The 23,745-nt window shown below is 42.7% G+C and overlaps 1 protein-coding gene across 1 annotated transcript; it reads left to right on the top strand.

Moving 5' to 3' along the window:
* Positions 1-6,876: 6,876 nt before the first annotated feature.
* Positions 6,877-23,515, top strand: RAB4A (RAB4A, member RAS oncogene family). The gene is made up of 8 exons (XM_053382520.1): positions 6,877-7,132; positions 16,863-16,943; positions 17,994-18,108; positions 18,474-18,536; positions 19,714-19,868; positions 21,061-21,156; positions 21,969-22,123; positions 22,679-23,515. Exons 1-7 carry the CDS (start codon positions 7,102-7,104, stop codon positions 22,082-22,084), a joined length of 657 nt encoding a protein of 218 aa, XP_053238495.1. The 5' UTR covers positions 6,877-7,101; the 3' UTR covers positions 22,085-22,123; positions 22,679-23,515.
* The last annotated feature ends 230 nt before the right edge of the window (positions 23,516-23,745 follow it).

Here is a 23,745-nt window from a genome sequence, read left to right as displayed (position 1 = left end):
TGTAGCTGACAACTATCACAGTATTCTGGACATGAAGGGCTTTCTGTTCCAGCTGATTCTTGCTTGGCTAACAAGATAGTAGTGGTTGGTAAGGCAATGCTGCATACTGAATCGCCCATCACCACTGTTTCTATGGCATCCAGGAAGGGGTCAGTCTGTTGTAAATGCAATGAAAGAAATGCCAAATTGGCTCCACTGGTGCTTTTGCCCTGCACCAACCTCACCACCACCTTGCCCCTCCTGGTGCCACTGAGCAAAGTTTAAAAGACACAAAATATGCAGCACAGAGAAGCGTGGGAATGAAAGGCTGTTAGAGTTTAGTTTGATTACAGTGCTTCCCTGTTTCTACCCTGCTTTCAGTGAACAGACCACACCATTAGTAAGTTTAAATGTTTAAAGTTTAAATTAAAAGTTTAAAGTTTAAATTAGTAAGTTTATTCAACATCTTTATCAACGACTTGGATGATGGACTCAAGGGCATCCTGATCAAATCTGCAGATGACACCAAACTGGGAGGGGTGGCTAACACCCCAGAGGACAGGATCACACTTCAAAACGACCTTGACAGATTAGAGAACTGGGCCAAAACAAACAAGATGAATTTTAACAGGGAGAAATGTAAAGTATTGCACTTGGGCAAAAAAAATGAGAGGCACAAATACAAGATGGGTGACACCTGGCTTGAGAGCACTACATGTGAAAAGGATCTAGGAGTCTTGGTTGACCACAAACTTGACATGAGCCAACAGTGTGACACGGCAGCTAAAAAAGCCAATGCAATTCTGGGCTGCATCAATAGGAGTATAGCATCTAGATCAAGGGAAGTAATAGTGCCACTGTATTCTGCTCTGGTCAGACCTCACCTGGAGTACTGTGTCCAGTTCTGGGCACCACAGTTCAAGAAGGACACTGAGAAACTGGAACGTGTCCAGAGGAGGGCAACCAAAATGGTCAAAGGTCTGGAAATGATGCCTTATGAGGAACGGCTAAGGGAGCTGGGCATGTTTAGCCTGGAGAAGAGGAGGTTAAGGGGTGATATGATAGCCATGTTCAAATATATAAAAGGATGTCACATAGAGGAGGGAGAAAGGTTGTTTTCTGCTGCTCCAGAGAAGCGGACACAGAGCAATGGATCCAAACTGCAGGAAAGAAGATTCCACCTAAACATTAGGAAGAACTTCCTGACAGTAAGAGCTGTTCGACAGTGGAATTTGCTGCCAAGGAGTGTGGTGGAGTCTCCTTCTTTGGAGGTCTTTAAGCAGAGGCTTGACAACCATATGTCAGGAGTGCTCTGATGGTGTTTCCTGCTTTGCAGGGGGTTGGACTCGATTGCCCTTGTGGTCTCTTCCAACTCTATGATTCTATGATTCTATGAAATGGTTTTACTTACAAACTCTAAAGATCATATTCATGTGATATTCCATACAGCAGCAAGAAGAACACGTGCAGAAAATTCTTGGATTACAAAATACAAAAAAGTACTTCTGAGCATGCAGTCTGGGCTTGAAGTGGGCAAGCCCAAATATGTGGTCTGGTTGGCTTCACATGGTGGAAGAAAGTAAACAAAGAAGCTTGTCTTCCTTCTTCAACAGAGGTGAGGCAGCATGAGCTAACTGAGTCTAGCAATAGAGTTCTATGGTCTTTCATGCATTAACTAGGCCTAAGCTTGCTGGTTATATTTGACTGCAATTTCCCACACAAACCACATTCTCTTAGTCTTCTCCACCCCACCTATGAAATGGTAATGATAATTGTGGACTGTATTATAGGTCCACTGAGATAACACGTATGAAGTATTTTTAGCACTTAAGAAAAGCATTAAATAAACACTAAACCAAAGCTTATAAGAAAAGAGGCATTCAAAACAAGCCTGAAACTGACCTGCTATAAGTTTTCATTCTGAAGACGAGGTATAACTGACAGCAGCTAAAAAGCCCAACTGCACTATTGGATATGGTTACTAATTAGCTCTTCAACATTTGCAGATGTTCAGATTAATTCAAATACTGTCTCTCCTTGAAACCTAATGACACCTCATTTGTTGTAAACACAATCCTCACATTCAGATTAGGCTCCATCTTCAATAGCTAGAGCCCTCCACTCAAAGCCTCTTCAGTGGACTTAAATTTTAAATATACCATAAATGAAATTTGCCAAATCAATAAAAAATATAACAGAAATGTCTTCTTTTAGTTTAAGGTAGCTAACATGAAAACTATCATATTAGCAGTTACTGGGGCCAACTTACCATGTGTTTTGTATAGCTAAAAATGAGTAACTGGTATTTCAAATGCTACCAGGGTAGGGTGGGGAAAGGGGCAATGGGAACTAAGAAGCCAACTGCTGTATTCTTGGGGCCACTCTTTTCTTCCATCAGTGGTCTAAAAGCTCTAAATGTATTTTGTTGCACAAACTGAATGGTCAAGTTTCATAATAAAGGTAACACCATCTAGTTTTAAGGCCTTTACAGTCATGGAACTCAGGCATATTATTATATGCAAATCCCAAAGAGAAATGCAACAATAAATGTGGGATAAAGCTAACCATCCAAAAAGTTTCCTTTCCCCCTATATGAAAGATGAAAAAACTATTCACTATATGTTGATTAAAATTTGGTGCAGCACCAAAATTCCAACAGAACTGTTTGGGGGCTGGATTTGGCCCCTGGGCCAACAATTGGCCACCCCTGACATCCCTGACATATTCTCCCAAAGAGTTATGCTAATGTATCCATTATCACTATGAACAACTGATTACAGTGGAAATGGTTTGAATTTTCATTTATTGCCTTCACACAATTCCTTCTGCCCAGCCTGTTTGTTTAGGTTTAGACTAAGCATGGAAGCCAGTAAATACTGGAGGATTGACAGCATGCTAAAAGCTAAACAGATGCTCTAGGGTAAAATTTGGCTCAGAATGGGGAACATACATACGTAAAGGAAAGATAAAATAGACCTTCCAGAAGGGTAACCCCAAAAGCCACAATAAAAAAGATACTCTCCCTTCCTTCCCATAAAATAAAGCAATAGATGACGTTTACAATGTTGATAAGAACATGCAGTCTGTCAAGGTTGAAATTTAGCCAGCAACTTGCACCCTGTTACCCTAATGTGGATTAGCTGATGTCCTGTGTAAAGGTCAACAGAACCTTTTCCCTAACCCTGAGTTACACAACAGTGTGTCAAGGCGAAGACATTACTTCATAATAACTTTCTTTGTGTTGTTGGGTTTTTATGCTACAGCTGTGTATTCCTATCAACCCAATCTTTTGCTTTATAAAGAATCAAAGGACACGTTACACGAGGCTCCATGGGGGGGGGTGGAGTATCCATAAATATTCTACGTGGGAAATGGCTACCAGCCAAAATTCACATCTTGCCAGACATTAAGTCTAATCACTGTAATGTGTTTAGGATTGGGGGGAGGGGGCATGCATGGCAGGGGCGAGTGTAGCCAAATAATTTACTTAATAAGATAGAGGGTATTTCAAGCCAAGGGATGTGTGTGGAGGGGGTATTATTGCAAATGAATCACTGGTAATAGTTTTTTTTAAAAAACACTAGATTTTTTTGAGGAAAGAGTAAGTCCAAGTTTGGGGTGGGTGGGAGAAATACAGGCTGTCATTTTGATACCACAATGTTGTGTGGACACTGAGAAAAAATGCATGCACAAGCAGCATGGCTCCTACAACAAATACCCACCTGGAAGCGTCCATGTTTCTTTTGCACTTTTTAAAATAAATAGGCAAAGTGAATACAAACTGTATCAGCTATATTTCTGATATAGATTAATTTTGTCTTATTCTGAGCTTTGCATGGAAACCAAGCCTTATGAGGAGTGGTTGAAGGAGCTGAGTATGTTTAGCCTGGAAAAGGGGAGACTGAGAGGATATATGATAGCCATCTTCAAATATCTCAAGGGCTGTCACATCAAAGATGGAGCAAGCTTGGGTTTTTTTCCAGCTCTGGAGGCTAGGACCCAAACCAATGGCTTCAAGTTACAGGAAAGGAGGTTCTGACTAAAAATCAAGAAAACCCTTTTGATCTCCGCAGGACTGATCGGCCCAGGCAAGATAAACCTTGCCAACCCCTGTTCTAGGTCCACCGATTCTTCTCTGCAATTGCCCCACTGAGGCCATCTCCCCCAGCGTGGAAGCATTTGCTGGAGCATCAGCTGATGTAAGCAACTTACCCCACCCACCCACATTAGAATTACAAGTAATCTTCTTCTGTTTCCCTCATAATATCTAGTTTAGCACTCACACACATGAAAGTTTCATGAAAATTCCTGAGTGCCTTTCAGAAGCAGCAGTATGGTGCCACCCTCAGGATGGTCAGAGATATGGAGTAAGCTTTCTCTTAAAAAATAGCCTGTTCCCGAGGAATACTAGTAAATATGGGGTGTGCTGGAAGTATGGAACTAAACTGTATTACTGGCAAAAACATTCACAAACTATCACCCTACTCCCAGTGAACACAGTTCTATTCAATAATGCATTTGTTCCAAGCTCCAGTGGTGCTGTTACATCTTTTTAGACTCTGGACTGGGGAAAGTCCTTTTTAGATGGTAAGCTGTGGTAATACTTGCTTCAAAACAGGTAAGCCAGTCCTGCTGCATTTGGGGTCCCTCCTGCTCATTCTGCAGGCCCTGGAAACCTGGTTCAAAGTTCTTCCCTGACAGCACCACTGAAAGGCCTAACTTTGGCTGCATCCACCTCTTTACAACTTACAGCAGTAAAGGTAAAGGGGCCCCTGACCATTAGGTCCAGTTGTGGCCAACTGGGGGTTGCGGCGCTCATCTCGCTTTATTGGCCGAGGGAGCTGGCGTACAGCTTCCGGGTCATGTGGCCAGCATGACTAAGTCACTTCTGGCGAACCAGAGTAGCGCACAGAAACGCCGTTTACCTTCCTGCCGGAGCGGTACCTATTTATCTACTTTCACTCTGACGTGCTTTCAAACTGCTAGGTTGGCAGGAGCAGGGACCGAGCAACGGGAGCTCACCCCATCGCGGGGATTCGAACCACCGACCTTCTAATCGGCAAGTCCTAGGCTCTGTGGTTTAACCCATAGCGCCACCCGCGTCCCTACTTACAGCAGAGCAGGCCTCAAATGCTGATCTTAAGGCTTTGGTAGGCATATTTGGGTATAGGTGGTCCTTCACATAGCTGGTCCAAAAGTGTTTTGGGCGATAAAAGCTAAAACTGGCATGAAAGTACAGTACATAGGAATAAAAAGTAGCAACAGTGTTGGCAAGAAGTTACAATGACCATTACAGTGTTAGCTGGAGGCAGGGCTTATCCATACTTCCTCTTCCCACTGCATTCCCCTGGGGGAAACCACACTTTAGAACTCAGCAGGAACAAATGGCAATTCAGGTTTTTCCTGGATTGGCATTTGCTCTGATGTATTGCTATTTGCTAAAGAGAGGTTTTTACCTTGTAAAGGAGTGGGGCAAGGGGGAAACTTATCAGACCCATGCCTAAAAAGCATAGGTCAAGAAGAAAACCTCTGGGACACAAGCAGAAGTGTGAATGAGCCCTCAGTAACAAGGAAGCTGGTGTGGAGGCAAAATCAGGAAACAAAACAGTGGTGAACAGAGCAAGAATGAGTGGTTTCAGACTGGATTTGGAGGCCAGAGCTTTGGTCTGATCCCGCAGGACTCTTTTTATGCTCTTCATGACACCTTTAAATAATACTGATCTGTCTAGTTTACTTCTCAGAAAATATCCATCCAGCCCAACGTTCTGTCCCCAGTAACCTATTGCAATATGTGAGTGCAATATTACTCTCCTGTATACATTCCCCAAAAACTGGTATTCTGAGACATACTACCTCTGATACTGGAAGGAACATATAGACTTCAGTGGTAAACACTACTGATGGCCTCATTCTCCATTAGCTTAATTCCCTTTTCAAGACATACAAGTCAATAGTCATGACATCATGTGGTGGCAAACTTCACAGTTTGATCATTAAACAAAGAAATGCCCCATTTTACTTGATTTTACACTTTGCATGTTTTAATTGTGTTTTTAAGAAGGCTTGGGGTTCTTGTGGCGAAAAGGCAGGAAACAGATTGCTGAACAACCAACCAAGAAACAGAAAACAGTAATTAAGGGAAACCCCCACAAGTTCAGGACTACAAAGGACTAACAGCAAACTTGTAGTAAAAAAAGCACATTCAACTCAACCAAGTCTTGCAGCACCTAATGTAGGTTAATAAAGTTATTGTAATGTATAGCATAATAAAGTTGAGGAGTTCCTGGTTTTCCAAGGGTTAACCGAACCTGGATAGGGTGGACAGTTGAAAATCACTGAAAAAAGGAGGACACCAATTTGCATTTTTTAATGTAGTTGCAATAATGTACTGTAATTTAAACAGTACAATACACCTCACCACAGTGGGGAAGACACCAGGTAACCTAGTCTGTTGACCAGGTGCTCCTGTTGACTAGAGCTCCTGCCCTCCTGTGGTTCCTTATCAAACAGAGGGACCTTATCAAACGGTCACCTGCCAGCCCTTCAAAAGTAAAGAGGCCTGTCCTCTACAAAGCAGGACACATTGCTATATCCCAAACCTGGGGAGCCCTAAATCCCTTTCACTGTCCCTCGTTCCCAGCTACCAAGATGGAGCCAGAGGCTTCCGCTCGAAAACCCAACGAAAAGCAGGCGCCCAGGCCCAACTGCGAGGCGCGAGGTCCGCCGAGACCTCGGCTTTCAAAGCCCGCCGCGCACGTGCGCTTTGTTTTGGTGAGGGAGCCGTTGGCGCGCCAACGCGCCTGCGCACAGCTGCGGGCCGCTCCGCCGCCAAAGGGCCGGGCGGAGAGGGCGGAGCCGCCGCCTGCGCAGGCGCAAACCTCGTGAGACGCGCTCTCGAGCCGCTGGGTGGCTGGCCGAGGCGCTTTCCCCCTCCCTCTCCTCACCCCTCCCCTTTTCCCCCGCCCGAGGGGAGGGGGAGCAGCGCCGCCGCTGCCGCCGCCGGAGGTGTTTTGCCGTTCTCAAGGCTGCGGCCTCCCTGAGGTGCTTCGAGGTCCTGCGTGCCCCCCGAGCGGCGACGGCAACGGCGGTGGCGGGCAGAGGGGCGGCCGCGTCGCTCGGAAAATGTCGCAGACAGCCATGTCGGAGACGTACGGTAGGGAGGGGCTGGGCTGGGTGGGTGGTACTCGGGCTCTGAGGTGAAGCGGGGCTGCGGGCGGCGGCTGTGCCTGTAGAGATAGGGAAGGGAGGGGTTGTTTTCAGGGAGGTGGGCGCTCTCTTTCCGCACACGGCGCCCGCGGGCCCGCTTCGGACCTGCGGCGTGATGCGGTGGAGACGGACATGGCACAAGCGCGCGCGGCGTTATTGCTTCTCTCGCCCCCGTTTATGCAGAATTCATAGCATTTGTTGCCTGCCCTTCCCGTGGGGGCCCAGGGCGGGGAACGGCCGCGCAGCATTAGAAATCAAAGAAATCAATGCAAGGACAGAGCCAGTATTGCTTGTGGGTACGCACACCTTGCACAGGGGAGGCCCTTGCAGATGTCTTCGTATTCGCCCCTCCCTCCTCCCTCCTTGCTTTCCCCTGTTTTTGGTACCCATGTGTAGACAGGAGGAATGGAGAAACCAGGTAGTAGTGGTGTTGCATACAGGTCCTCGGCTTTTCGGCTGTATGGATCACTGGCTTTTTTCAAGAACTACGTGTGCTTTTTAAACATATATCTTAACCTATGCAATTGTAATTGGCACATTAAAGCCCTTCGTATAGCTTTCTCTCTTCTTTATATAACACTCACAGCAGGCCTGTTCGGTAGGCTATCATTTTTATGTCTGTGCTATTATAGATCAGCAGTTTCTAACCATTTTCTTTCTTTTTTTTAAATGATATTTTATTAAAGTTTCAAAAAAAGGTTACAAAGATGGTAAGAAAATAGAAAAAAGAAAACAAAAAATACAAAATACAGAATAGAAAAAAAAGAAAAAAACCGGTTAAAAATAAGTCCATCTTTCAATGTCTTGCCTTTCATTTACTTGTTTCCCTGACCTCCTCACACCTCCCTTTTTTGTATTCCATTTCGAATGGTTAATTCAGCAAATCCTTTCCCTCTTTGTTTTATCTTAGTTCTTTATCTTAACATATTATAGCCTTATTTTTTCATCTATTAACAAACCATTTTTACATACTCCTTTTTAACATTGTTACTAAAACCGCTTCATTTCATTCCGACATCATTTTAACATTCATTAATTTTGCAGTGTTTCTGTAAATAGTCCTTAAATTTCTTCCAATCTTCTTCCACCGACTCTTCTCCCTGGTCTCGGATTCTGCCAGTCATTTCCGCCAATTCCATATAGTCCATCACTTTCATCTGCCATTCTTCCAGGGTGGGTAAATCTTGTGTCTTCCAATACTTTGCAATAAGTATTCTTGCTGCTGTTGTAGCGTACATAAAAAAAGTTCTATCCTTCTTTAACACCAATTGGCCGACCATGCCCAGGAGAAAGGCCTCTGGTTTCTTCAAGAAGGTATATTTAAATACCTTTTTCATTTCATTATATATCATCTCCCAGAAAGCCTTAATCCTTGGGCACGTCCACCAAAGGTGAAAGAATGTACCTTCATTATCTTTACATTTCCAACATTTATTATCGGGCAAATGATAGATTTTTGCAAGCTTGACTGGTGTCATGTACCACCTGTATATCATTTTCATAATATTCTCTCTTAAGGCATTACATGCCGTGAATTTCATACCTGTGGTCCACAACTGTTCCCAGTCAGCAAACATAATGTTATGTCCAACATCTTGTGCCCATTTAATCATAGCAGATTTAACCGTTTCATCCTGAGTATTCCATTTCAACAGCAAGTTATACATTCTTGAAAGTATCTTAGTTTTGGGATCTAGCAATTCTGTTTCCAATTTTGATTTTTCCACCTGGAAGCCAATTTTTTTGTCCAAATTGTAGGCCTCCCTTATTTGATAATAATGAAGCCAGTCTCGCACTTTATCTTTTAGTTTCTAACCATTTTCTAACCTGATACCCACATTAGGCCAAACATGCATTTTTAAACCCATTTCTTAAATTTCTACCATACCTTTTTCAAGGGATGCTGTCACGACTTGTATTAGGCCAGACTGTGAGGCAATAGTGAGCCATGTATGGTGCTGTATGTAGGGCTGCTTCTGAGAGGTAATGGTTTTTGCTATGGGGAAAGTAACATTAGTGGGAGAATTTTCTTCTGTGTTGATAGCAACTGGAATAAACAAACAGAAAAACTAGGAAATTCATGGGAAACATTAAGCAGTGTTGCTGAACTAATAGCATCTGCTTGCACCCAGATTTTGAAAAGAGAAAGAAGGCCTATCCTATGTGACAAATCTAGATTAAATGCTCTAAAAGCAGCGTTTTTTACTTGGGGACAAAAGCTGGAGCCAAGGCTGCATATGCTCTCTATCTCAAGACTGCAGTCAGTCTACTCTGTTGGTAAATGATCACAGTTCTCAATCTTTGTCAGTGCTCAGCTTATGCTTCACTACATGCTTAAACATAGTGGTGCTCCATATCTGTTGTATGATGTATGCCAGGCATAGGCAAACTCAGCCCTCTAGATGTTTTGAGACTACAGTTCCCATTCATCCCTGACCACTGGTTCTGTTAGATAGGGGTCATGGGAGTTGTAGTCCCAAAACATCTGGAGGGCTGAGTTTGCCTATGCCTGATGCATACAATTTCATTTACAAAGACGCTCAAGAGGTATTTTGGACTACAGCTCCCAACAACCCCAGCAGTGCTAGCTGGAGCTGATGGGAATTTATGTGTAGCGCACCAGATTGGAGAAGCTAGTGCAATGCTATTCAGCCTGAAAAAAAAATGAAGAGAATTATACCAGGGCCAAGTGAATAATTGCCGCATGTTTATAAAGGAGCAAGTAATGTACATATTTCTACAAATCTGGAAAATGGGTTAAATAATGCAAAACTAGGAGAGTTAACAGCTGTAGTTTATGAGAAACTCTATGCTACAAGAAATCATACTACAGGTGTGTGATTAAGCCAGTGAGCTAGTGAAAAAATAAGGATAGGCAAAGTAATACCATTTACATCTATAAAGACACCAAGTTCAGGGAGCTCTCTTGAGTTAGCAACCACATACTGGTTGCATGCCCCTTACTGAACGCAAGCTGTAGTGTATGCTAGCAACATAGCAGCAGATGGTCCCTGGTCATGTTATCAAGAGCATGTATGGTTTTAGCTAAAGGCTTACTGTACTCTTCTGCTACACATCATAGTTAAACTTCCTGATTAGCAGCACCTTTGTTTTAATTGAGGAACTTGTTTCTTTCTAGTAGCTGCTGGGACCCAATTTGTTTGCACTTCTACTGTTGGTGCTTTTTTTCGCTTGAGTCAAACCCATTTTCTTAAAATAAAGTGAAAAATTCTGGTTGTTGTATACCAAACCATTATCTTTTGGCAGTATCCCATAAACTTCATTATGTATTGAACGATGACTTGAAGAGCTTCTGGGAAGAAACTTAGGGCAGCATAAAAGAAGAGGCAGAGATGCAGGAAGAGTATACTCCAATTTGAGCCTCCATGATTTGGAATATCTCAGGCATAATAACTTGTTTTCTGGGCTTCACTATCCCACAATTAAAAATATATTTTTACTTCCCCTTTCTTTGAGACTTTTTGTTGAGATCTTCCTGCTCTAATTTCCCTGATGAGATTACTAAATTGTTAGTTTATTTCGTATTTTTTTCATGGTAATTGTCTTTGTTTTTCCTTTAAAAATATTCCAGGAAGAAAATATTTTTGTAGATTCATAGAATAAAAGCAGTAATACATCTACGCCAAATAAAGAAAATCTGTGAAAGAACACTGCAGGAGATGAAGTACTGCACTGCATTCGTTTTTAGATGCCATTCTTATTTGCTGATCCATAGTACATGCACAAAAGATTGATTTTTCAGTTTACATCTACCATCACATCTAGTCTAATTCTACCATTATTAGGGGAATTGTTATATTGCCCACAGAGTGGAATATTTTTGAGAATTTCTAAATAGATAGACGCGGGTGGCGCTGTGGGTTAAACCACAAAGCCTAGGACTTGCCGATCAGAAGGTCAGCGGTTCGAATCCCCACAACGGGGTGAGCTCCTGTTGCATGGTCCCTGCTCCTGCCAACCTAGCAGTTCGAAAGCACATCAAACTGCAAGTAGATAAATAGGTACCGCTCCGGCGGGGAGGTAAATGGCGTTTCCGTGCGCTGCTCTGGTTCGCCAGAAGCAGCTTAGCCATGCTGGCCACATGACCCGGAAGCTGTATGCTGGCTCCCTTGGCCAATAAAGCGAGATGAGTGCTGCAGAGTCGGTCACGACTGGACCTAATGGTCAGGGGTCCTTTTACCTTTACAATATAATAGAGCCTTTGTACACTCCAAACACAACATGAAAAAGTAATGGTTGGATTTTTAATTTCTCAAAACAACTGAAGAATAAAAGCTACCCTGAATCAATAATTTTTAATGCTCATTTATTGCATCCTTAAAGCTTTGATAGTCGTGTATTTCATAGCATTCACATTTGTGTTATGAGGTTCTTGCCTCTAGATAGCCCTTAATGTTTCAAGATTGGCTGTGATAATAGTGACTGTGGGTCTCTTCTTGGCTGCATTTTTGTCTTCCGTCATTCCTAGTAACAACAGTCTTCTCTAGGGTGAGAGGCCAGACAGCTCAACAAATCTTGGAGCTCAAAGCTTCTTTGTCAGTGAGGAAGAAAGAGAAAATCAGCCCTATAATGAAGTGCCTTTCATGGCTTTGTTTTTGTTTTTAGTTTTTTGTTTCATCTAGAAAAAAGAAGCTGCAAGTAAAGCTGAAGAAATAACTGGCATGTGAATTGCTTTCACTACACTGTGCCAGAAGTAAAACATGCAAACAATTTTCCCCACAGTTGTTTAGAATAACAATAGCTAGTTTCAGGTTAACATCCGATTCACATGAGCCTATGCTACTTTATAGCACTATGATCCCCCCCCCCCAGTTGTAAAAGGAATATATTATCTGCAGTGTGGATTTGAGCATGTTGGGAAAGTTTAGAAATTACTGCTTAGGCATTGCTGATAGCCTTTTCATATTTGCAAGAGAAACTTTACTTTGTATGTATAGAGTAAGCCAGTTTTGAATGTGACGTAATTGAGAAGTTTGGTGGTCAGATAGCTTCAGACTGTGAAAGATCTGAAGATCCCATAGATCAGGGGTTGGGAACCTTAGGTTGCAGGCCCAAATGCAGCCCTCCAAACCTCTGTCCAGCCATCAAAATTCTCCCATGCTATGCCCCTCCTCAGGTCACATTCCTTTTATTTACGGTACCTTGATAGAGGACCAAAAAATGTGTGTGTGTGTGTGTGTGTAGAAACCTCTGGTTTTTGGGTACAGGAGCATTACCTACTATATAATAGTAAAAATCACATCCCTTGTGCCTCCCAATTTTTCCTCTGGCACCATCCACCACTGGCATGTGGCCCCTGAATGGCTGCATATGAGGGAATGCACTTCTCAGGCTGCAGAAAAGTTCCCTGCCACAGCTATAGGTGTTACTAAATGTTTGCTGTTTTAAAAGCATAAATCTCCCACTTAAAAGTGCTTTGCTTTGGCTAGTTTGTGTCCTTCCTCTCCCTGCCCTACTCTTTTTCATATTGTGCCTTGCAAACTTGAAAGGGATATTTTTTCTGCTGATTCATCCAAATTGGATTATAACTTCAGTTAGTTTTTTATCATGGCATTCAGAGATGCCAAACTTGGGTATGTATCTGAAAAATCCAGCTTGATGTCAGGCACTCAGGACTCCCCTGAGTGAGTGCCTGAGGGCCCTGCTCTTGCCACTTACAATCTGGCCTGGGGCGGGGCCTGAAGCCTCATAAGGACTGCTTGCTGCCGCTGCCCAGGAGGACTCACCTGAGTGAGTGCTTGAGGGCCCTGCTCTTGCCACTTACCATCTGGCCTGGGGCGGGGCCTGAAGCCTCACAAGGACTGCTTGCTGCCTGCTGCCCGGGAGGACTCCCCTGAGTGAGTGCCTGAGGGCCCTGCTCTTGCCACTTACCATCTGGCCTGGGGCGGGGCCTGAAGCCTCACAAGGACTGCTTGCTGCCGCTGCCTAGGAGGACTCCCTTGTGAGTTCCTGAGGGCCCTGCTCTTGCCACTTACCACCTGGCCTAGGGCGGGGCCTGACAGGCCTCACTAGGACAGTTGTTACTGCCGGAGGGGCACAGAGTGTTTTTAAAATGTTTTTTAAAAATTTCTTTTGGATTTTTTTGTATGTGGGGGTGGGGATGGGATGGATGTTTGGTTGGGCTTGGGGAATTATTTTTTTTATTTTGATGTTTTTGTAATTTTTACATTTTTGTTTGTTTGTATTGTTTTATTGGTTTTGTTTGTTTAAGGTGTTATTTTGTTCTTAGGGAGAGGGGTCAGGGCTGCCGGGGAGTGGGCCCCAGCCCACAAAATGGCTGGGGCATGTTCCACGGGGGGGATGCACTGGGACAACCGATCTCAGTGATCACGGGTAGGAGGAGGAGTTACGCTAAGACCAGACCATGTCATTACAGAGGAGGCAGGTTTAGTCGTTGTCTGAGGACTATCCCTGCCTCCGGGTCTGGTCCTGACTGGATGGATACTAGAATCAGCAAGGGATACCCACATGACCTGAAAGTGTTGCTGTGCAATGCCAGGTCAATGATTCATAAGACCACTGCCACCCATGACTTGATCATGGATGGAGGACTTGACCTGGCATGTGTAACAGAGACTTGGTTGGATGAAGCAGATGGGCCTGTCCTTGCCGCTGCTTGTCCGCCAGGTTTCTCTTACGCACAGCAACCCAGGTCATGTGGGCGGGGTTGCAGTGATTTTTAGGAAGTCATTAGTTTGCACCAGGCGTCCTATTGGGAAGACCCAATTCTCTGAGTGCATGTTCTGGAAGTTGGGTAATAGGGGCAGTACAGGATTCCTTTTGGTGTACCGACCTCCCCGCTGCACCAAGGATTCCCTGCCCGAGCTGCTTCAGGTTGTGGCGGATGTTCTCCTGGAGACACCTAGCTTGGTCTTCCTAGGGGATTTTAATATCCATGCCGACACGACCTTACAAGGGGCCGCTCGGGACTTCGTGGAAAGCATGGCCTCCATGGGGCTGTCCCTGAATAAGTCTGGCCCAACCCATAGCCGCGGACATGCATTGGACCTGGTGTTTACCTCTATGGATGTTGGTGATCTGACACTAAGTAAAAGCGAAACGAAAGAAGTGCCATGGTCAGATCACTTCCTGGTGCAATTGGACTTCTCTGCGACCCATCCCCTCTGCAGGGAGGTGGGACCAATTCGGATGGTCCGCCCCCGCCACTTAATGGATCCAAATGGTTTCCAGAGAGTGGTAGGGGATGCTTTATCCCATGTTGATGGCCTTTCAGCTGATTCCCTGGTGGCCCGCTGGAATGTGGAGTTAACCAGGGCTATTGACTGTTTGGCTCCGAAGCGCCCTCTCCGATTGCATGGAGCCCGGACAGCCCCGTGGTTTTCCACGGATCTGAGGGCAATGAAACAATCGTTGAGACGGCTAGAGCGCCGGTGGCGGATAACTCATTCCGAATCTGACCGGACACAGGTTAGAGCTCAACGTCGAGCCTACCAAGTGGCGATAGCGACGGCGAAGAAGAATTTCTTCACCGCCTCTATTGCATCTGCAGAAAACAGCAGCAGGAGACTTTTTCAGGTGGTTCATAATTTAGCGGAACCACCTACAACATCGGGGCCCAGTACGGGCCACATGTTCTCCTGCAATGATTTTGCAAAGTTTTTTGCAGATAAAATTGCTTAGATTCAGGAAGAAGTAGACTCCACCGTGGGAGCAGGGCCGGGGCGGGAGAGTGCTAGAGTTCTGTCTAGTCAAGTTGAGTGGGATCAATTCCAATCTGTTACCTCCGAGGATGTGGACAGGCTGCTTGGACGAGTGAAACCAACCACCTGTCTCCTGGATCCTTGCCCATCCTGGCTTATAAAAGCTAGCCGGGAAGGACTGGGCGATGGGCTTTGTGGGGTGGTGAATGCTTCCCTCCATGAGGGAGCCTTCCCAGACCCGCTGAAAGAGGCGGTTATTAAACCGCTTCTTAAAAAACCATCTTTAGATGCGGCCACGATGGCCAACTATCGCCCAGTCTCAAATCTTCCATTCTTGGGCAAGGTGATTGAGCGAGCGGTTGCCGAACAACTTCAGGCACGCCTGGAAGAAGCGGACTATTTGGATCCCTTCCAGTCGGGATTCAGGCCTCATCATGGGACTGAAACTGCCTTGGTCACACTGGTTGATGATCTCTGGCGGGCTAGGGACAAAGGCGAGAGCTGTTTCCTAGTTCTGCTGGATCTCTCAGCGGCGTTTGATACCATCGACCATAACATCCTTCTGGACCGTCTGGAGGGGCTGGGAGCTGGAGGCACTGTCATACAGTGGTTCCGCTCCTTCCTCCTGGGCCGTGTTCAGAAAGTGGTGGGGGGGGAATGAGTGTTCAGACCCCTGGGCTCTCACTTGTGGGGTGCCTCAGGGTTCTGTCCTCTCCCCCATGCTTTTCAACATTTACATGCAGCCACTGGGAGAGATCATCAGGAGGTTTGGGCTGGGTGTTCATCAGTATGCGGATGATACCCAGCTCTACCTCTCTTTTAAATCAGAACCAGTGAGGGCGGTGAAGGTCCTGTGTGAGTGTCTGGAGGCGGTTGGAGGATGGATGGCGGCTAACAGATTGAGGTTGAATCCTGACAAGACAGAAGTACTGTTTTTGGGGGACAGGAGGCGGGCAGGTGTGGAGGATTCCCTGGTCCTGAATGGGGTAACTGTGCCCCTGAAGGACCAGGTGCGCAGCCTGGGAGTCATTTTGGACTCACAGCTGTCCATGGAGGCACAGGTCAAATCTGTGTCCAGGGCAGCTGTTTACCAGCTCCATCTGGTACGTAGGCTGAGACCCTATCTGCCTGCAGACTGTCTCGCCAGAGTGGTGCATGCTCTGGTTATCTCCCGCTTGGACTACTGCAATGCACTCTACGTGGGGCTACCTTTGAAGGTGACTCGGAAACTACAACTAATCCAGAATGTGGCAGCTCCCAGTACGTTTCCAAGCACAATTCAAAGTGTTGGTGCTGACCTTTAAAGCTGAGGCCCAGCGCCGAGGGCCTTCTGGCGGTTCCCTCATTGCGAGAAGCAAAGCTACAGGGAACCAGGCAGAGGGCCTTCTCGGTAGTGGCGCCCGCCCTGTGGAACGCCCTTCCAGCAGATGTCAAAGTGGTAAACAACTACCTGACATTCAGAAGACATCTTCTGCCTGTTCAGGGAAGTTTTTAACGTGTGATATTTTACTGTATTTTTGGTTTCTATGGAAGCCGCCCAGAGTGGCTGGGGAGGCCCAGCCAGATGCGGGGTATAAATAATAAATTATTATTATTATATTATATTATTATTATTATTTGTCCTTTGCTACTTATGCCTCACAGAAAACCTGTCCTGTTTTTTTTAATGTTTGATTCAACACTTTGTAGAATCTAGATTGTTGGAATAAATCAGCTCTTGTTTTATTACCAAAATAGTACTACAAAGGCTGGGAGAAAAATTCAAATCTGAAATGCTGAATTTTGTCTTAGACAGATTCATATGTCATGTGTAGAATACAAATAGCCATACTTATTCCTTTGTTCTGTTGCAATATCTTGCTAAGCCAGGCACTGAATAGCAAGCAGACAGTTTATCTGTCCTTGTGATTTCTTTTTATGACAAAGGGAAAAAGCAGTAATAGCATGCTTCTTTTGCATTTGAAGATGCTCATTTGATTGTCTTATCATTTTCAGATTTCCTGTTTAAGTTTTTGGTAATTGGAAATGCAGGCACTGGCAAATCCTGTTTGCTTCATCAATTTATTGAGAAGAAATGTAAGTAGAATGCAGATGTTGTGGGGTTCTTAGGGGTGGAGTTTTTGTGGGGGTTGCTCAACAGAACTCTGGTCCACATTGGTCCTGGCTAACAGCATTTTTTGGACAGAAGTGATCTTAGACAGTAGTATGAATAAGTAGGGACATGTGCAATGCAATCCATGTATTTCCTTGGAAGTAAATCCCATTGTACTCAGTGTAGCTTACTCCTCGGTATGTATTATCTACCCAAATCACTTTCTATGTAGGCTTGAGAGAACATGCTATCAATATCTTCCTTGATACCATGGCTACCATGTTTTCATTGTGTGTAGGATCAAAATTTGCTATCACAGTGATACATAAATGGGGTGTGTGAACTGCCCAGGATAGCCCTAAGAGCTGACTTGATAGATTACCATTCTACATAATACCCCTTGCCAGTACAATGGCACTCCATCAAGGCAGATTCCAGGCTCTTCTGGTCAGTTCACACGTTCCATTTATGTGACACTGTGATAACAAATTTTGATCCTACACAAAATGAAAACATGGTAGCCACAACTTCAAGCATGGGTATTGATAGCATGTTCTCATAAATCTTAGTTAACAAAAGTGGGTGAGAAGGAGGCATTTGTTTTGTCACAAAGCAACCTTTGAATAAGGAAATTTCCTTGACTGGTGCCACTAGTAAATTTTGGGAATTGTCACATTTGTGCATGCATATATGTATATATATATGTATATGCACGTAGCCCACCATCCAATGTTGGATGAATTCACACAACTATATAATGCATTTCATTTTGACATATCTTGTCTAGCATATTCACAAAGTGTTCACAGAAGCATATTCTAATACCCCTGAATATGTGTTGAAAAGTACTGTGTGTGTGTGTGTGTGTGTGTGTATGAATTTACCATAAAAATTCCCCTTGGTTAAGTTAACAAATACACTGCTGCCTGTACAGAACAAATTATCGATAAATAATAAAAATGTCACTGTTAATATAATATCCTTGTGTACTTTAAATTGTACTTGAATACTAATAGGCACCTTTTCTATTCTAGTCAAAGATGACTCAAATCATACTATAGGAGTGGAGTTTGGTTCAAAGATAATAAATGTTGGAGGCAAATATGTAAAACTACAAATATGGGATACAGCTGGACAAGAGCGATTCAGGTATATTTTCATAGCACAGAAATTTGTTGGCATGTTAGTTGAAGAAAGTGGCATGTGACTTTTTTGTTAGCAAGTTTGTTGGATACTGGCTACTGTTTCACTAGTTCTGTGACATCCAGTTGTATTGTGACTATAGGAGAACTTGTAGGCAAAAGTAAGTATTGTTAAATCATTCATTTCTTCTGGAGAGTTTTAATATATGCCCCCTCAAAACTGATGAGGCTTAAAGCTGCTCAACTTTGGCTCAATCATGACTGTACTGCCTTGTTAAGCAGACACAGTAGCTTCTGTATTGTTCGTAATTGTAGCACTGTGTAGAGCATAGCTTATTGTCATCTTATAGTGGTATATGTTTTCCTTCACAGGTCTGTAACCCGAAGCTACTACAGAGGTGCAGCGGGTGCCTTACTTGTTTATGACATCACCAGGTAAAAGGAAAAACTGCTATAAATATAAGTACAGATAAACTATTCTGCTCTTCCTGTGGTTATCCTTAGGTAGACATGTAATCCTTTACAGCCAAGATAAATTAATCACATAAGAGCAATTATCATGGGATAAGTTCAGCTTTCATAGCTTCTTGATGTTACGCACACAAAATTCACACAAGTGTGCTCCCAGCCCTATTTCATTTGAGCTGCTGTATCTTAAACGAGGGTCTAATTTTACAGTAAAGAACCCCTTTCAAACCATCCTACATATAAAAATATTTTAAGTTCAATCTAGTACAAAATCTGACTTCAGTGGCTTAGGAGCCAGACTAGCCTCTTTCCTAGTTCATCTCTCTCCTCTCCATCCCCAACATGCAGAAGCCATGTTTCCTTAAAATTTATTTATGCCCAAGCTTTTATATCTGGTACTAGCAGTTGATTGCAGTATATACATACAGTAGGCCATGATGCCAAACTTGGACTCTTCTAAGTCCTGTGCGGAGTCTTGCACATCAAGGACTTTTTGAAATTGTGAGAGACCATCACCATTAGCCATCTTGGGAATCATTTTTTTTCTGGATGAAGAAACACTGGGGACCATGCTTCGTTTACTCCTGAGAGTGTTTTCTGTCAGCATTCTTGGATACCAATGACTCCTTCATAGAAATGGCCCCCTTACTTTCAGTTGTCTTAGAGTCCATGCCTCAGAAACAGAGTGGTGTTCCTTTAACTCAAAACTGATTTTCCTGGAGACTTAAATACACACACACTACAAAAAAAGCAAGTCTGTTGTAATGTTCCGGTCAACTGTATAAGGGGCAAGTTTCACTGGTTACACTTGCCCTTGCTTTCAGTGTCCACAGTGCACTGGCACAGGTCCAAATGTAGGACTAACACTGCATGCTCTTTGGTGTTGCCTGCCTGCTCTGCACCCTACCACCTGTCCGGACAGCAGGTGTTCTGAATCCATTATTGCTGGGCAATAACTTCTCTGTAGTATTTTACAGTGGACAAAAGAAAGCACAGCAATGTTGTTGTTTTTGTTGATCTTCTATCAAAGTGAACATGAACTATCGTTGTGTAAATCATCTAGTTAGCTAGGATAATTAAAACATAATTTTAAGGGGGGAAGCATAATTATTAACATCTAATAATTTGTCCTTTTGTGATGCAGTCGAGAAACCTACAATGCGCTTACTAACTGGCTAACAGATGCGAGGATGCTAGCAAGTCAGAATATTGTTATAATACTGTGTGGGAACAAAAAGGATCTTGATGGAGATCGGGAAGTCACTTTCTTGGAAGCATCCAGGTTTGCTCAAGAAAATGGTAAGTATTTTTCATGACCTATCTTAGTCTGGTGATAGTCTGTATCAGCCTTCCCCATCCTGGTTCCCTCTAGATATTTTGGACCACAACTCCCCATCATTTGGAATTATGACCTCCCACGCAGGTATTGGAAGCTACTAGTATGGAGGGTAAGGTCAAGTCAGAGTGAGGTCAGTGCTTCTGTCATTCTGAGTGGGTGAATATTTTTGCCCCATTCTGCAACCCCCTCAGTCTCCAAAAATGGGACGAAGAAGTTGGAAGACAACTCTTTATGAAACATCCCCCAATTTTGGTGTGGTTGTAATTGGGTAATATGTCCATTGGGCATATACCAATTATCTGAGAACTTCCGCACGCCTCTTTGTTGGTGTCTTGAAACCAGTTTATGACTGCATTGTTTTAGAATTGTTCAGTGCTTTGGGTATTCTTCTGGTTGAAGTTATTCTGCTACATCTTATCTGTTTACTGTTGCTTAATTTAGACTGCAGTCCTATATCTAGGAGTAAGCACCATTCAACTTGACAGCACTTGCTTCTGGGCAGATACAACTAGGAATGCATTGCATATTTTTGTTTGATATAGATAATATTTTGTTTAATTGTTTTTTATCTTGGTTTGTTGTTAGCTGAAAAGACACTCCTGTGGTTTGGGAACCCTTCTCTTGCTTGGAATAGGTGCTTAGGGGAGGAGTACAGTAGGGGACGGGTGGCAAAAACAGGGCAGAATGTGCTTATTAGCTTCAGAAGTGGAACAGGTGCTTTTTGACCATTCTTTGGACCAGCTTTCCCTGACTGTTCTTTGGGGTAGCCTTTCTCAACTCTGTGCCCTACATATATTTTGGGCTATAGCACCCTTCAGCCTTAGCCAGTAGAGCCAGTGGTTGGGAATGATGGGAGTTGTGTTCTGCTGAAACATCTGGAGGGCAGCTAATCAGGGAAGACTGAATCAGGATATCGCTTCAAACTGATGGATTGATTGATTGATTGATTGATCGATCGATCCTATGCCCTTTTAAAATGTGTTAGGGGTTATTATTGGGTTGTTGTTTTTATTTTGATTCTGTATTTTGTGGTTTTATATTCTGATTTTATCCTGTGAACCACCCTGAGACTTGCAAGTATAGGGCGATACATAATTTCAATAAATAATAATAATGATTGCAAATATTTTTTTTTGTTCATATTTGTTTCAGAACTTATGTTCTTGGAAACAAGTGCATTGACAGGGGAGAATGTTGAAGAGGCCTTTGTACAGTGTGCCAGAAAAATACTTAATAAAATTGAGTCAGGTAATCACAGTTCATGTTTGTGATCTCAAAATATTTTCACCTCTATAGTATTAGACACTTTAGAGTATGTGAAATGTTGACATGTGATAAACTGCGCTCAAACTAGATGTGTTCTTCTATTGTCATAAAGTGTCACCTAATTCTCACCTGTGTCTTAACTTGTCAAATACCTTAATGCAAGTACAAATGACCCTGAAGAACACAATCCAAAAGGAGGTGTAACTGGTTTTCATTGAACACCCCACTAGCACCCTTTTAACAGCAGTTTCAGTGGGGTAGACGCGTTGAAATTGATTGGCTTGAGTATATCATTGGATAATCACCCAATGATAGGGGATGCTGTCAAAGCATTTTTTTACAGGTTGCTGTAAAAATGTAAAATGTTTCTAAATGTGTGATTATTGAAAGAGATGTCTGACATTTAGATTATTAATAATATTGTAACTCTGAACTGGCTTCTTGGGTGTGAAGCCTCTCAGCCTCTGACATCTAGCTTCCAATCTGCTGTACATCTTCCAACTAGTAGGAAGGGGAGGACACAGCAGCTTGTATAATGGATAGGGCCATTAAAAGTTTGCTTACCAATACTTATAAAACAGGCACCCCTCTGTAAAAGAAAAAAAGTACAAATTATATTTGTGTGCATATGTACATGTGTTTGTGTGTAAAGCACTCTCAACTTTTCATGACTACTGTTATTGTTACATTCAGCAAAAGTTAAATTTTAACATTACATGTTCGTGAAGAGAACAGCCTTGAATTTAAATGTAATTACAACATCTGTAAGAACAAATGGTGTTTTGTTTTATCAGGTGAACTGGATCCAGAAAGGATGGGCTCAGGTATTCAGTATGGAGATGCTGCCCTGAGACAGCTGAGATCTCCACGAAGAGCACAAGCTCAAAGTGTTCAAGAATGTGGCTGTTAGGAACAGACAACTGAAACATTCATTTGAGCAAGGAAAGAGGTAAGTGTTAGCAGTTGGAGATCAGCATCGTTGTTTAGACACTGATTATTGAGGGAAGGAAAATCCATACACCAGCTCCACAGGTGGGGTGGTTTTCCTCAAATTTTCTGTGTGTCCCAAGGGCTTGTTTGTTTGTTCATTTTACTGTCAGGATTTATGTTTTTGATATCCACCTTGTAAAAACAATGTAAATCTGTAACAGCATAACTATAACCATGATTCCTACTCAGAAGTCAGTCCTGTTGCAAGTAACGATTTACACTGAAATGAAAATTCAAATCTATATCGAACCTCTTAATTTGAGAAATATTGTTTTATTTCATTTATAGCCCTCCTTTCCTCAAGAACATTTCCTTAGTGCATAACAAAAATCCACTAAGGTGGAGAATCTGTGTATGTTGTATGACCTTGTGAAGGACTGCTTAATTGTGTTTCTGTCTCAAAAAACAAAATAGATTAATTCTGTGGTTTCACACTAAATTGCATGGAGTTTGTTCCTGAAGTGTGCATAGAATGCCTACGTTGTTTAACACGAAATGCTGCTTATTTTTTCAGCTGTCCTTGAAAATGACGATTAATGAAACAACTGCCATGGCTTCAAGACTGCAGTTTTAGAACTGCTTTTTATTCAGTAAAGCATACCACATCTGGTATTTTTTAAAAGTACTGTGAAATGGCTTCCAGAAGCGTGCACTTGGCACAGCAAGATTGCAAAAAATAAAATTTGGTAATTCAGTGGACAAGAGTAAAATATCAGTATGTAAAAATTTTTCTGTTGCATATTTTTGCTCATTTCTTCCAGTTTAAGACATTGCTGTATCCTGTGTACATAAAATGTGGTCATTAAATTTCCAAAGCATGATATACTGACATATTGTTGCACTAACATTTGTTTGTTTTATAAATAAGAACTGAAATGTAACTGGTAGGCTTTATCATGTTTGGTGGTTTGTTTTTATTTTGTTTTTTTGTACAATAGCTTTTATTTATGATTTGATATTGAAAGCTACTGGCATTGATTGTCAGTGTTTTATTTGCCACATTCTACAAGGTATATGATTTATTTTTTTGAAAAACAGGCCATAAGTTTACTAATATGTTGTGGGTTTTTTATTGAAGCATAACTGAACTGTTTCCTGACAATTCTTAAATGTATTTCAATCACTTTGACAACTGTAGGCTATACAATTCATTTGTGATCTTAAGAGCTTACTGCTGTCTGATCTTGCCTTGGGAAATCCTTGTTTTCTACATCTGAAATTGTAACTGAAAATTTATGTTTTGGGGAAAAGATAATGCCTACTTGTTTTGCCATTCTAGAACAGTGTTTGAAGTTGTGAATCATCGTTATCTAACTTCTTTTTTTAAAATTAAAGTAATTTCTATACCTAAGACTCTGTTCAGGTTATCCTCCTTAAAAAGAAGCAATTTGTTATGAAAAGTAGCATATGTTGTATAGACTGCTTCAAAATCTGTAGTAATGCATTGCAGTCAGCTTCTTTTACTCTGTAATTTAGAAACACAATACAGTAAATGGCAGCAACTAGTGAAAGATCTACACTGCCCTCTGCCTTCATGGTATCTAACTGAGAGTTCTATAGAGACACTTGGAAATATGAAAC

Source organism: Podarcis raffonei, chromosome 3, assembly GCF_027172205.1.
Source record: "Podarcis raffonei isolate rPodRaf1 chromosome 3, rPodRaf1.pri, whole genome shotgun sequence".
Classification (NCBI taxonomy): domain Eukaryota; kingdom Metazoa; phylum Chordata; class Lepidosauria; order Squamata; family Lacertidae; genus Podarcis; species Podarcis raffonei.
This window is presented reverse-complemented; position numbering and strand designations above follow the sequence as displayed.

Excerpts from the sequence above, each read along its gene's own strand:
- RAB4A (XM_053382520.1), top strand. The coding sequence starts at position 7,102 with ATGTCGCAGACAGCCATGTCGGAGACGTACG. Across the intron at positions 18,109-18,473 it reads GCTGGACAAGAGCGATTCAG|GTCTGTAACCCGAAGCTACT; the intron begins GTATATTTTCAT and ends TTTCCTTCACAG. Across the intron at positions 21,157-21,968 it reads ACTTAATAAAATTGAGTCAG|GTGAACTGGATCCAGAAAGG; the intron begins GTAATCACAGTT and ends TTGTTTTATCAG.